Source organism: Camelina sativa, chromosome 11 (assembly GCF_000633955.1).
Source record: "Camelina sativa cultivar DH55 chromosome 11, Cs, whole genome shotgun sequence".
Lineage (NCBI taxonomy): Eukaryota > Viridiplantae > Streptophyta > Magnoliopsida > Brassicales > Brassicaceae > Camelina > Camelina sativa.
The window spans coordinates 33520187-33530116 of record NC_025695.1 but is presented as its reverse complement, the minus strand read 5'-3'; the positions used below and the strand labels follow the sequence as shown (position 1 = coordinate 33530116).

Sequence of the window (9930 nt, the reverse complement as noted above, 5' to 3'; positions counted from 1 at the left end):
GGTAATCCCAACACAAAATCCATGGATAGATCCTGCCAGATGTCTTCAGGAACGGGTAATGGCATGTAAAGACCTGTATTCTGAGCTTGACCCTTGGAAACCTGACATATATAACACCTTCGAACAATAGCTCCAGCGTCTCTCCGAAGATGCGGCCAATAGTACCTTTCCTCCAAGCTTGCAATCGTCTTATCTCGTCCCAAATGACCACGAAGGCCTCCTCCATGCAATTCTCGAATCAACTTCTCCTGTAAGGAAGAACACAAAATGCATAACCTATCTTCTTTAAAGAGGTAACCTTCTCGGATATGAAAATCCGCCGAAGGATGCTGCTGACTACACTTGATTCATAGTTCCTGGAACTCAGCATCTTGACCATACAACTCCCTCAAAAACTCGAAACCGACAACCTCCTGTGCTAACGTAGTGAGTAGGGAAGCCCTTCTACTTAAGGCATCTACAACCTTATTAAGTGTTCCTGATTTGTGTTGGATGATAAAAGGGAACTTCTGTAGGGAACTTACCCAGCGAGCATGCATCTTATTGACCATCTTCTGGCTGTGAAGGAACTTGAGAGCTTGATGGTCCGTGAAAAGAATAAACTCGCGTTGAACCAGATAGTGCTCCCATTGTCTTAGAGCTCGAAACACAGCATAAAACTCCTGATCATAAGTACTCCACTTTTGACGTGCTTCACTTAGATTTTAACTAAAGAAAGCTACAGGTCGCTTCTCTTGTGACAGTACAGCCCCTATACCCACACCACTTGCATCACACTCTACCTGAAACAATTTAGCAAAATCCGGCAATGCTAATACTGGAGCAGTACAAAGCTTCTCCTTAATCAATGCAAAGCTCTTGTGTTGTTCCGGACCCCATTGAAACTTCCCTTTCTTCAAACATTCAGTAATAGGTGCAGTAATGGCACTGAAGTCCCTCACAAATCTTTTATAGAAAGTAGCTAGACAATGAAAACTTCGTACCTCAGTTACTGATTTAGGGATAGGCCAATTCTTTATGGCACTCACCTTGTCATCATCAACTTGAATTCCTTTTTCACCAATGACAAAACCCAGAAATAACAGCTTGTTGGAACTGAATGTGCACTTCTTTAAATTGATGTACAACTGGTTTTCTTGTAGAACCTGCAAAACCCGTTTTAGATGCTCCAAATGATCGTTCTTGGTTTTGCTGTAGATCAGAATATCATTGAAGTAAACCACCACAAAGGACCCAATGAAAGGACGGAGAATTTGGTTCATTAGTCTCATGAAAGTACTAGGAGCGTTTGACAACCCGAAAGGCATCACCAACCACTCGTATAAACCGTCTTTGCTCTTAAAAGCAGTCTTCCACTCATCTTCAGGCCTGAATTTGATGGTACCCACTTCGAAGATCGATTTTTGTAAACACCTTCGATCCATTCAGCTCATCAAGCATGTCTTCCAATCGAGGGATAGGAAATCGATACTTGATTGTTATCTTGTTGATGGCCCTAGAATCAACACACATTCGCCACTGGTTACCCTTCTTTGGAATGAGAAGAACCGGTACAGCACAAGGGCTCATGCTCTCGCGGATTAACCCTTTCTTTAACAAATCTTCAATTTGTGCCCTTACAATTTCGTTCTCCTTAAGACTCATTCGATAGTGAGGAAGATTTGGTAGACTAGAACCCGGAATCAAGTCAATGTGATGCTGAATATCACGCATAGGAGGTAGATCATTAGGTAGTTCATCTGCAGTCAACTCCTTGAAGTCTTCTAGAATCTCTAACACTTCCCGTGGAGTTGTAGTTTCTTCTGTTACAGCGCTCATCAACCCTTTGACCACCACTGGATAGAAACAATTTGTCTCTTTAACAGCTTCATTAAGCTCTTTGTCGCTCTGCGTTATGATCAAGAAACTTGACTTCTTTTCCTTTGCTTTGTTACCAAAATCCTGAACAGGAGCCGTAGCAATTTTATGAGTTCCCCACGTAAACATGATCACGTTGCCTCGTCCTCGATAAGTGATGTCATTATCATACTGCCAGGGACGCCAAAGGAGAATATGACAAACATCCATGTCAAGAATATCACAAATGATCTCTTCTTTGTAGTGCTTTCCTATAGATAAGGGAATCCTGCAAATCTCGCTAACCCTCACTTGTGAGCCTTTCTTGACCCAACCAAGACCATACGGCTTTGCATGACGAGTCGTGGGTAGCTTCAAATATTCCACCAGCTTTTGAGAAACTAAATTCTCAGAAATATCGTTATCAACAATCACATTGCACACTTTGTTTTGAATAGAACAATGCATTCTAAACAGATTCTTGCATTGTCCCTCTTCTTTGGATGATAGCAAGAGTCGTTGGAGTACAATACTTATCCTGTCTTCAGATTCCTCTTCAGCAAACTCGACCCCTTCATACTCCTTATTCTCTGCGAAGTCTTCATCCTCCTCTTCTATTAAAGCTATAGTCCTCCTACTCGGACAAACATTTGATTTGTGACCTTGTCCTTGACAGCGGAAACACTTGTCGATGGATGGTCTCGCATAAGTGTTACTTTGCTTTTGCGTTGGTGCTTTATTTTGATGAGCATTATTAGAACCATTGTTAGAACTTCCAGCTCCTTTGTTGACAGTGTTTGGATCCCTGCTAGCTCCTTTGTTGCCATTGTTCGGATCCTTGTCTTTCTCTCCAATTGGCTCGAAACTGTTCTGAACCGAGGGCTTCCTGAAGGTTGAGAATCCTCGAGATGATTTCTCAATCAATTCTGCTTTCAAAGCTAGACTCGAGGCTTCTTGCACCGTCCATACAGTCTGTAACCCTATCTTTCCTTGAAGAGAGCCCTTTAAACCATTGATGTATCTAGCCACCTTCTGATTCTTTGTTTCATTCAAGTCATTACGTTCAGAGAAACATAAGAATTCAGCCGTATAGTCCTTCACTGTTCGGTTTCCTTGAACACAATCAATGTACATCATGTAGAGAATCTGTTCGTAATCCTCCGGTAAGAAACGCTCCATCATCAGTTGTTTCATTCGACGCCACGTTCTAACTAGACCCTTCCTTTGTCTTTGTCTTTGGAGGACTAGTTTATCCCACCATACAACAGCAGTCTTCTTCAATCTAATTGCCACCATCTTGACCTGTTTATTCTCCGGGACACCCATAACATCAAAGAATCGATCAACGTCAATTTGCCAGTCGAGAAATTCTTCTACTCCCATAGTCCCATTGAACAATGGAATATCTGCTTTCACTCGGTAATCATGATTGTTTTGGTTCCCTTGTTCTTCAAATTCTTCTTCCGAGTCCTCCTTTGAGCTGGAATTATCAACAACAACACGATTGTACCTGCCTTGTTGTCGATTGTTTCCACCGTGTTGTCGGTTGTTTCCACCTTGTTGGACCCAAACTGGATCCTCAACGACCGGATTGTTTCCGCCCTGTTGATTTGGATTTGGTCCCCTTTGTTCTCCTCCTCCTTGCATCGCGTTAGCAATCTGTTGGGGTAAAGCCGCAACTTGATTAGTCAACGCTGTCAGCAGAGCTCCTAAAGCCTCAATATCTGCTTTGGTTGATGGTTGATCACCCATGGCCGATCAAGCTTCGAAAAAAGTAGGAGAAAGCCTGCTCTGATACCACTTGACGCAGTCGGATTGCATTAGGTTAACAAGCGTTGAACCTAGAATGAAAATTCAAGATCACAAGCGATGATCTTGATAGAAAAGCTCTGGAATCCACCAGAAAAGATAAAGAGATAAACTCTAAAACTTTGATTGATAAGAATGATAATAATATTGTCTAAAACATATCACCTAAGGTTCTTTATATAGAAAAAGCTAAAACGTAAAATAAGTAATTCCTAGAAAATAAGTAAAGTTACTAGAATCCTAATAGAAAAAGAAAAAAGGAAAATATCTAGAAATTACTTGTAAGCTAGAATGGATTAGGTTTCAGAACCTTCTCCTGCATCAGTGCAACTATAGATATAACCTCTGCTTTGATTGATTCTTGAAGTCAAACCACAAGAGTAGACACTGGTAACTTCACGGTTTGATTAGGATCTTCGAGATCGGGGAAAAGGTGTGTCTTCATATAGTAACGGTAATAAACCGAGAAAACATCACAAGCTTCGATCTAGAGGATTTCACAAGGAATGTTATGAGCTGCTATAACAGCTGGAACCCATGGAGTAAACAGCATATAGATAATGTAAGCGACTCTGCGAGCGAATCGGGGTATCTAGGATCATCTTTAGGTAGACATCGAAGAAGAACACAAGGTCCACAAATTTATGAGTTTTGTCGGTGGATGAGAGGCGGCCACAAGCTTATTCAGTGGTGGCGAGAGTGAAGTGTAGGTTGGTTCATGCAAAATGTTTGGCGAATTTGAGCATCAAATTGAGGTGACCTTATTGGAATGGTAATGCTACCATCAGAACATGTGTCTCTTAAACATCAATACTTATTATGTATACTAGTAATAATTCTTTTTAATAGTAATTTATTTAGTGGTATTAGACTAGAGTTTCGCTTGAAATTGTGATGAGTTCTAATATTAGTGATAACTGTGATTTTAGTGGTACATTATATACATTATATGTTGCTTCCTTGCTTCTGTTAATCTCAATTAATAACTTATCTGAACCAATAATAATATATTTGAACGTGACAAGCATAAGAAAACAATATTATGAAATGGATTTAAAACTGTATGAAATGCACTCATTTTTTAGGTTTTAAAATATACAATATTAAAAACTTTAAACAAAATAAATTCTACTATAAAAATTTACAAAATTATATTTTTTAATTATTCAATTTTTTGTGCGAATAGTTTTAATCCTCTTAATTGGATGATAAACAATTTATATGATGATATACCAAATATAATAAGTTTTTGACGGAAAAAAAATCTTAGTCCGTTGCACCTCTTTCCTACCTCTTTATGCTGGTGATGGAGCTGCGGCTGGGGCCTGGGTGCATGGTAGGAGAGGTAGAGTGGACAGTAGCAATACAGTTTTACAATTTGGTTGGAATTCACTTTTTTTTTCTTTTTTTTTTGGTTTTTCAATTGTTTTTATTTTGTATAAATTTGAAACCATTGAAATCTGGTTTGGTTTGACACAATTTTGGTTTGGTTTTAGTTTAATAAGTAACTTTAACATCTACATAAATAATAAGTTATTTAATGTTATAAATTAATATTAAGAAGACTATATTGAGTTCGCCAGAAAACAAAATAAAGTGAAAAAAACGCTTTCTTTCTCCTCTTTCTTTTCTCCTTAAAACGATTAGGTCAAGTCGTCCTCTGTAACTCCCCGCGTTGCCTCTCCGGCGGCCACCACGGCGCTGTGGGAAGGCATCTAGATTTGTTCTTGTTTTTTCTTTGTTTTACTGTAAGCCTTTGAGATCTCGGTATGCGAAGTGGTTCGGTGGTGACTAAGGTTTCTTGACGGTGATGGTGAGGCAGATCCAGTTCTGGCGTATCTCGTAGACGGTGGATCTGACCTTTGTCAAAGGTTTGCCGTTCATTTTTTGGGATGTCCCAGCCGAGATTCAGTGCAGTATCATTTTGTTGGGATGGTGTCGATCTTCGGAGGATCGTCGTTTCTGTGCCTCTTCTCCCGACTTGTTGTCTTCCCCGACCATGGTGTAAGCGACAATGATTTTCTCTTGTCATTAGTCTTTTGGTTTGTTTGGGGTATAGTCTAGCTCTTGATCTTGAAGAAGTTACGGTCGGGTTGTTTGTCTAGCTTAGGATAGCTTACGTTTTATCTCTTTTCAGTTCGTTGAATCTTTAAAACTAAGTTTCCTTCCACCGCCATAGATTAGAAAAATTAATAGGTCTTTTTCCGTGGTCTGTTCCTTTTCTGTTCTTGTAAGGCTAACCTCTTGTGGGGATACAAAGTCCTAGATTTAGATTCTCGGTTAAAGATTAGGTAGTTAGGAATTAGATTCGCGTTCCATGCTTATTTGTTCGAGGTATTCGTTCTCAGTTGGCTTAAATCTTCACGATGGCCTCTATCTTTGGATCTCTTCCTTTTGGGTTTGTAGATCTTTTCGACAACGACTTTTGAGGATGTAGTCCAGCGACTTAGGTTCTCTTCCGACTTCTTTGATGATTTTGAGAGTTTCTCTTTTGGCTCCTGTGTTGTAATTTGTGTTTTCCGAGTATCGGGCTTAAGCTTTCGGAGATATTTCTGTTTTCCGCCGATTTTAGAATTTCAGAAACGTATTTCACCTCTGTATTTCACCTTATATTATATAACGAAAATCTTGAGTGGAAAAAAAAAAGACTGTATTGAATTTGATTATCGTATATATAATTTAAAATATAAATATTTATTTGGTTGCGGTTTTTTCTTACTTAGCAAGCAACCCCTCTTCAATTACACCTTCTCTTTGCTTCTAAATGACTAGCCAAATTCTTTGTCTTGGGACAATTATATTTGGTGATCGCAAGTATGAGATTTACAATGTTTCAAGCATTTTGGTAACAAAGCGTCAATAATTATCATCAGCATTTAACAGTTTTTGCTTTACAGATAAATTTATACTTTTACAAGCCATGAATTACGGATCAAGTTGGATGCCAGAAAAGAAAAAAAAACTGTGGATCAAAGTGGGCTAAAGTTTGACCATTTTGATATGTAGGATAACTTGATTTCTTTTCTATTTGCAATTGTTCCATCCATATGTAAAATTGCTCTATCGTTTTTTCACGTCAAGAAATTGCTGTATCGTTTTTTCTCTAAATTGCTCTGTCTCAGATACACTTAACTATGAATATTTCTAAAGATGTTTAACCAAAAATATAAGTGTTTTTTAGTGATATAGATAGTTAAATTATTATTTTTTAAAACTTTAATATTTATACAAGTATACAACTATATTTACTAAAATCGAAGTGTTTCAGAAGCCATTATAGATTTGACCCTGGGACCGAGCTAGTGTCCCAAAACCAACTTATTATCCCCACACAAATCACAAGCTCCCGGAACAACGTTTTTTACTTCCTATATTTCAAATTACATCGTACATAAACCGTATACTATTAAGTTGAACACTTCTCCATACATATCTTACATTTTGATTTTTATTTTATTTTTCACAAGATCGTAATTTAACAGGCACGTACTCGAACTGGAGAAAATGTAAAGTTTCCAAGACTTCAATCAATTACGGGTAACATGTAAAGTATAAGAGGTTATAAAAATTAAACAGTGGTAAAATAGAAGACAATTGAGAAAGACAAAAAGAGATTTTATTCAGAAAACGTAAAAAACCTCAACAAAACCAGTTACATTTTGGTACATTATTACTACTACTACTACTATTTAACTTCCTTTTACAGTAGAGGCTCAGTATTCAACGCCGCAGTTTTAAGCTCTTAAGCTGCAGCCACCCTTGGCCTTCCGTAGCTAGCTGGGCCGCTGCTGTGAGTCAAAGTGGTCTCGAGTGTGTTGAACTTGACCCTCTTCGCCTCCTCGGGTGAGATTTCGAATCCATTGGTTATGACCGCTAATGGTAAACCTCTCAAGACTGAGGTTCGTCCCGCAAGAGTGTTGATCTGTGCGTTTGCATTTGTTTTGAACTCGACCCACCGGAACTGGTCGCTTGTTGCGCGTTTCACCACGGAGAAACCTTGAGGTACGACAATTAGCTGTCCTTGGGAGACTTGTCCGTCGAACACTCTGTCACCGTTGTCGTTTACGATCTGTACTTGGGCTTCCCCGTCTGTAACGTAAAGAACCGAGTTGGCATTTGCGTTCCACTGTGGAAGCACCATTGCGTTCTACACCCACACACATTTCAAGCAGTAGTCATGTTTAAATGTAGAAATGGACATATTATAGCGAACCGAATCAAATTGTCCACCCTCATTCATATGCATGCAAAAGTTACTTTGGTTTTAGTTTAGTTAGATAATATATATATATTTAACTTACTTGACGGATAGATCCACGGAGGGCTGAGAGACGGATGAAGCGAAGGATGGGGAGATCGTAACTGTTGAGAGTGCTGATGTAACCGAGCTGTGGCTTGTACACGTCAGCACGAGACGGGTCATCGAGGTTATCAACGGACCTGGCACTGCATATGGTCTCCTCTAAACCGTTACCTACTCTTTCTTCTTCCTCCTCCTGAGGTCTCTGTCCCCTCAAAGGTGGCCTAATGACACCGAATGGACCTTGTACTCGGACAATGTTTCCACGGTTGTCATCTTGGTTCTGAAGTTGTTGCGCTGTCTGAAGATCGATCTTCAAAGCTTGAGCAATAACCTCAGGTCCGAATCCACTGAAAATGTTCTTTTGTGGCTGTTGCTCTCGTCCATGTAGCCATACTTGGCCTTGTGGGTTGTTTCCGGCTAAGTAAAATGGCTTCATAACACACACCAAAAAAAGCACATCACTTTTTTGTTATTTTGTGACTAGATAATGATATTATTTTGAGGTTTTGGTTTATATGTACCCTTGGGTTGCGGTCGAGCTGGTTCTGGTGACTGGCTAAATCGAAGACGCTCACGATGACAAGTGGTTGATGTCCGTCGTTGTAGAACCACTGTGCTACTCCGGGAGTTGTGGCAATGGTGTCGCCGCTCCTTATGTGCTCCACTTTCTGGTGCATGTCATGGAACCTTTGGCTTTGACCTTCTTCACCCTGACCCTCGAACTGTCTGCCTTGGCGTGGTTGGAACACTGATGAGTCTTGGAATGTCTCGGCGCATCCCGGGATCACTTTTCCCATAAGACCTCTTCCTATATATAGTGTAACAAATAATTTACATAGCTTTAGTTATAAGTGATACTAGAGAATATTATATTAGGCATATGTGCTTGAGAATAATTTACATAGTCACAAATTCGAATCTCGAAATAGAAAGAATTGTACGTACCTTGAGCCACGAAGGAGAGCTTCGCGGTGTTAACGAAAGAGGGCAAGTAGAGACCCTTAGACTCGATGACATAACGTGCGAAGGAGACGCCTGAGCATCGGAGTTGTGGAGCGTGGTGGTCCCACACCTCGATGCGACCAGCCTCACTCTTCAGTACGTGTGACGGCTCGAGGGCATTGAGCTGGTCGAGCTGGCACTCGTTTGGAAACTGCTGAGCAGTGTAGCCATGGAAAAATATCAAAAGTGTTAAGGAGAACGAAAGAAGAGAAGAGACTCGAGCCATTTTGTGTTAATTTTCTTACTTTTTGTGGTTTCTCACTTGCGTTATGTGAAGCTTGCTATTTATAGGATATTTTATTTATTTTTTCGTTATTAAAAGTTGTTGAGAATAAATTGATTAAGAATTGAACCAGGTGTATAGAATCGACTATGTACATAAATTTTACACTTCACTTATAATCGCTACTTTTATGTCTTCATCGGATCGGAAAATAAATTTTGGATTCACGCTGTAATAAATAAAACGTATCAATGAACGGAGTTGACACATTTCAATTTGCATGGCTTATTCTTGTGCATGCTTCTTACACCTTATCTTTGAGATAGGCACATGCATTAGCAACAGGACAAATCTTTTATGTATTTATTTGTATACAATTTTTTATATAAGTAACAAAAAAATTAAACCATTTTTTTGTAGATGTCATCTTTGCGGATGGATACGCTATTTGTCAACAAAATTATTATAATTTGTTTTTGTTATTGATAAGTTATATTATCAGTTGATTAGATCGTAATATAATGGGATCATGGTCACATTCGAACTGAGAAAATGATGAGTTTCGAAAGGCATTGGCCAATTATGTATTCATGCTAAAAATAAAATGTATAACAAAAAAAATATATATTTTACAAAGGTTTTACTGTAATTATAAGACGTGGCGATAGAAAACAGATGAGATCATACGTGGGAGATGTGGCGGACGCGACGAACATGTTGCGACGAGTGTACGGCTGCATGCATGCTGTTTACCCCC

General features: G+C 39.2%; 1 protein-coding gene across 1 annotated transcript; it reads right to left on the bottom strand.

Annotated features, from left to right (window-relative positions):
• LOC104725055 (12S seed storage protein CRA1-like) lies at positions 7248–9201 on the bottom strand. The gene is given in 4 exon segments (NM_001302978.1): positions 7248–7792; positions 7947–8378; positions 8470–8756; positions 8894–9201. Coding segments are annotated over 4 exon segments (1407 nt in total). The 5' UTR covers positions 9177–9201; the 3' UTR covers positions 7248–7387.